The sequence below is a fragment of the Cariama cristata genome, unplaced genomic scaffold (assembly GCF_000690535.1).
Source record: "Cariama cristata isolate BGI_N322 unplaced genomic scaffold, ASM69053v1 scaffold13378, whole genome shotgun sequence".
Classification (NCBI taxonomy): domain Eukaryota; kingdom Metazoa; phylum Chordata; class Aves; order Cariamiformes; family Cariamidae; genus Cariama; species Cariama cristata.
In genome coordinates this window covers 6,866-10,477 of record NW_009632923.1, presented here as the reverse complement: position 1 = coordinate 10,477, position 3,612 = coordinate 6,866, and the positions used below count along the sequence as shown (strand labels likewise).

Below are 3,612 nucleotides of genomic sequence, written 5' to 3'. Positions count from 1 at the left end.
TGTGGGCACAGGGCATCCTGTGCCTTCCACGCGTACCGCAGTCTTTCGTAAATGAAAGAGCCTGGCTGTGCTGCCAGGGAGGAGGAGGAGGAGGAGGACCAACACAACACTGGTGCGTGTTGCCATGGAAACACTAGTCAATTGATGCGCCATCAGTCGCAATACAAATCATTTTCTATGTTTGCAGCTTTTCTTTTTTTTTTTTTTTCCCCTCCTCCTTGCTACAATCAGGTGGCATCGCTGTCTAGTGTTTGTCACACTGCATCTCTCCTGGAAGAATAACAGAACCTTTAAAGAAATGGAGCTGTGTAGGCTGAGCTCCGTGAATGAGGCCGAAGGCAGCTGGTGAGGCTCTGACTCCCACAGAGCAGCAGGAGGAGGGATGGAGGCAACTCACGGCCATCCAGGGAGTGGGCTGGAAGTGGGGCTGTGCGATTCCTGGGGTCTTGGGAAGACACTCGCTGTCACTGCTGCATGGGGAAAAGTCAGAGCTTCCCTTTTTGACTGCTGGGGTTGAGCCTGGAAGCGGCTGTTTAACTTGGCGTTGTGTCAGAGTCAGGTGAAGAGGGGGCATGTGTTCACCGTCCTGATCCTGCCATGGCTAGTCCTAGGCACAGCACTTCAACAGCCCCTTTCTAGTGGACCTTGGGTTCGGCGATTTTTTTTTCCTAATAGACAGTCATGTAGTTTATTTCCCCACAGCTGTGGGCTTCTTCATGGTATATGTCATTTCAGCTCTAGGAATAAAATATAAATGGTGATGATTTTAATTTCTCATGGGATTTGCTTGAGTGTTTGGAAAACCCCTACATCTCAAGTGAGGGGTTAATTTGGAGCATGGGGTTGCTTAATATATTACACAGAGCTTTCCTAGCCCGCTGTTATGATTTGAAATAGCAGTGTGTCATAACACAGCTGGTCAGATAAAGCTTTTTTTTTGTGTGTGCCAAAAAGGGGTAGGTCTTTGGCTGTATGATAGTGGCAGGGTAAGGATGCTTAGTGGGATCTTCCCTAGACAAGATGCGTAGGAGTCAATGTGGGTCAAGTTTGTCCCTCCCAGACCCCCAGGCCATCTGTATCCTGTCTCTCCTCCAATATTGGCTTCCCGTGCAGGAGTTGATGCACGCAGAGACCCTGTAGTCGTGCCTCCCGGCCCCGCGCTCAGCGCAGAGATGATGTTTCTTTGGCGATTATGTCGTACCCCGGCAGGATGAAGTTGCTTCGACTCCCACGGGATATGAATCATTGTGGTATGACACATTCAGCAGTTCTCACGCCGCTGCCTCTGAGAAGAGGCAATACAACTTGAGCTACACGAGCTCTAAATATAAAACCTTAAATAGGAGTTATTCTCCTCTGGCCACTAACAAAAATACTGAGGATGATCAACAAAAATACCCTTTGCCAGACTGGTGTCGCAGAACTGGAGGGCACTTCTGGAATTGCTCAGTTCAGCCCCTGCCGGTGGAAACAGCCTCATCCTAGATGTCAGCTTTCCTCTGGCGGTGCTTGGTGATGCTGCGCAGACTTTCACGTACACAGCACGCTTCCTTCTGGAAGTGTCACGCTACCACGTTCCGTTGGTTTTACTCAGGTCCTGGCTTGCTCTGGAGGCAGAGCATTGTTCTTCACTGCTCTTTAAAAGAGGAAATTCTGTGGAGATCAACAAAGCTTGCTCCTTGAGATAGCTACACATGGAAACCTCTGTTCTTCCACTTTTTTAGAATCATTCAGTTGATCGAAGTGCCCAGGACAAGCTCAGCTTTCCTAGACTCCTCCGGGCTGTGCAGCATCCACCCGTGTGCCTGCCCTAAGGAAGCAGGGTATGTGTTTAGCCGCAGGTGTCTGGAAGGAGCAGCGTGAGCCTGTCCTAGGAACCTGAATCAGCAGAAACAGCAAGCTGTTAGCCGGGCACACCGGGCAAGACAAATCTGATCTGTGCGAATTGACAGTGAGAACTGCCGGCAGTTATTGAGGAGAGAATTCAGTATTGTAAGCTGTCTGTCTAAAAGGTATCTGCCCCAAGTAACCCAATTAGCACTACTTAATTTCAGGCCCTGCAGCGCAAGCCACAGGACTGGAGAGAGCAGGGATTTGTCTAGCGTGCAGCACAACGATCAGAGATAAGATGAAAGAAATGAGATGGGAGAGGTGGGCTGACCGGCTGCACCGGCTGACCTGCCCCGCGGGGAGATGTTGCCGCAGGCTCCGGGGGCAGACGCTGGCATCGCTCGGCGTAGCTGGCTGCGGCAGCTCTTCAACCAGCTGCTTGGAGCAGAGCAGCTCAGGCAGCGACAGCCTTCGTGCCGCCCCCGGGCAGGCTGAATTAAAAGGCTCACTGGATTGTCGCTTGATAACTTTGTCTTTTACTAATTCACCTGGTGTCTTCCTTCTCCAGTTACGCGGTTATTGCCTACGGCTGTGCCAGCTGCCCCAAGCTGACCTGCGAGAGGGAGGGCTGCCAGACGGAGTTCTGCTACCACTGCAAGCAGATATGGCATCCCAACCAAACCTGCGACATGGCCCGCCAGCAAAGGGCACAGACGCTCCGAGTACGGACCAAGCACACGTCAGGCCTCAGTTACGGACAGGAATCCGGGCCGGGTATGGATGCACGCGGTTTGGTTTTTTTTGGTTACTCAGTGCTGCAGTTATGCCTGTGAAGCTGAGAAAGAGCCACCTCTGTGCAAAAACCCCCTTTTTTGGGGGGTGTTAGTGCCCTGTGGGGAATGCTGCTGCATGGCACAGCCGAGGGTCTCCGGCAGCCACGGGTGAGAACAGCTGTGAAACTCAGAGTCATTTCCCCTTCTCATGTGCGTTAGAACGAATCTGGCGGGTTCTTCCAAGAACGCAAAACAAATCGGTAGGTGACGATGTGCTTTGGGTCCTTCTGCGTCACGGCAGCTCCCCTCATCCGCCCCAGCTAGGCTGTGGCTGTTTTGATCTTGGATGTTCTCGCTTCTTGCTGATCTAAACCCTGGGCAAACAGGCACATTTTAGCCTTACCGCTTCAAATTTGCCTGCTGCGGTAGTAAAAAGTAGCATTCATGCCTGCTGGGTGTGGGGAGCCTCGCTCCGTGCACTGCTAGGTGTTGGTAATGTCAGGTACAGAAAAAAATGCCAACCCACAGACTCCTACGCTGCCTGGTAGGAGCTGCTGCGTCTACTGAGTGAGTGTGTGTTAAAAATAAGTGTATGGACTCTGGAAGTGGGCAGTAAGGCCGTTTCATAAAGTCCCTCCCTACCCTCAAACAAACCACTCTGCTTTTCCTTCTGTGTCAGGAGTGTAAATGTTGACGCCCTCACTTATATGGAGCTCTCGTGGGTGGTTCAGGGGTGGCTTCGTGGTGTGTCGAGGTTCAACAGGGCCCTGGTAATGGACAGCACAGATACCACCACAGCCTGTGGTACAAACCAGCAAGCAAAAAATAGTTTCTGAGTTTTCCTTCATCCTTTTAAAGGAGATCCCTGCCAGGAAGAGCTTAGCACTTAGCCACTGAAAGGGAGGTTCTTGAGACAGTGGTTTTTCCCCACCCCGTTCTTGCTGGATTCAATGTAGTGATTAATAAGGTGCGAGCTGGTCTCAGCAGCTGGATTTCATATTGTCGGGTG

At 51.4% G+C, this 3,612-nt stretch overlaps 1 protein-coding gene across 1 annotated transcript in view; it reads left to right on the top strand.

Moving 5' to 3' along the window:
• Positions 1 to 2,398: 2,398 nt before the first annotated feature.
• The window catches only part of RNF19B (ring finger protein 19B), a gene marked incomplete at its 5' end in the record, with an annotated part of 6,754 nt that continues 5,540 nt past the window's right edge, over positions 2,399 to 3,612 (top strand). Inside the window, one exon of the mRNA XM_009706561.1 lies at positions 2,399 to 2,604. Coding sequence (XP_009704863.1) covers positions 2,399 to 2,604 — 206 coding nt within the window. The remainder of the gene's footprint in view (positions 2,605 to 3,612) is intronic.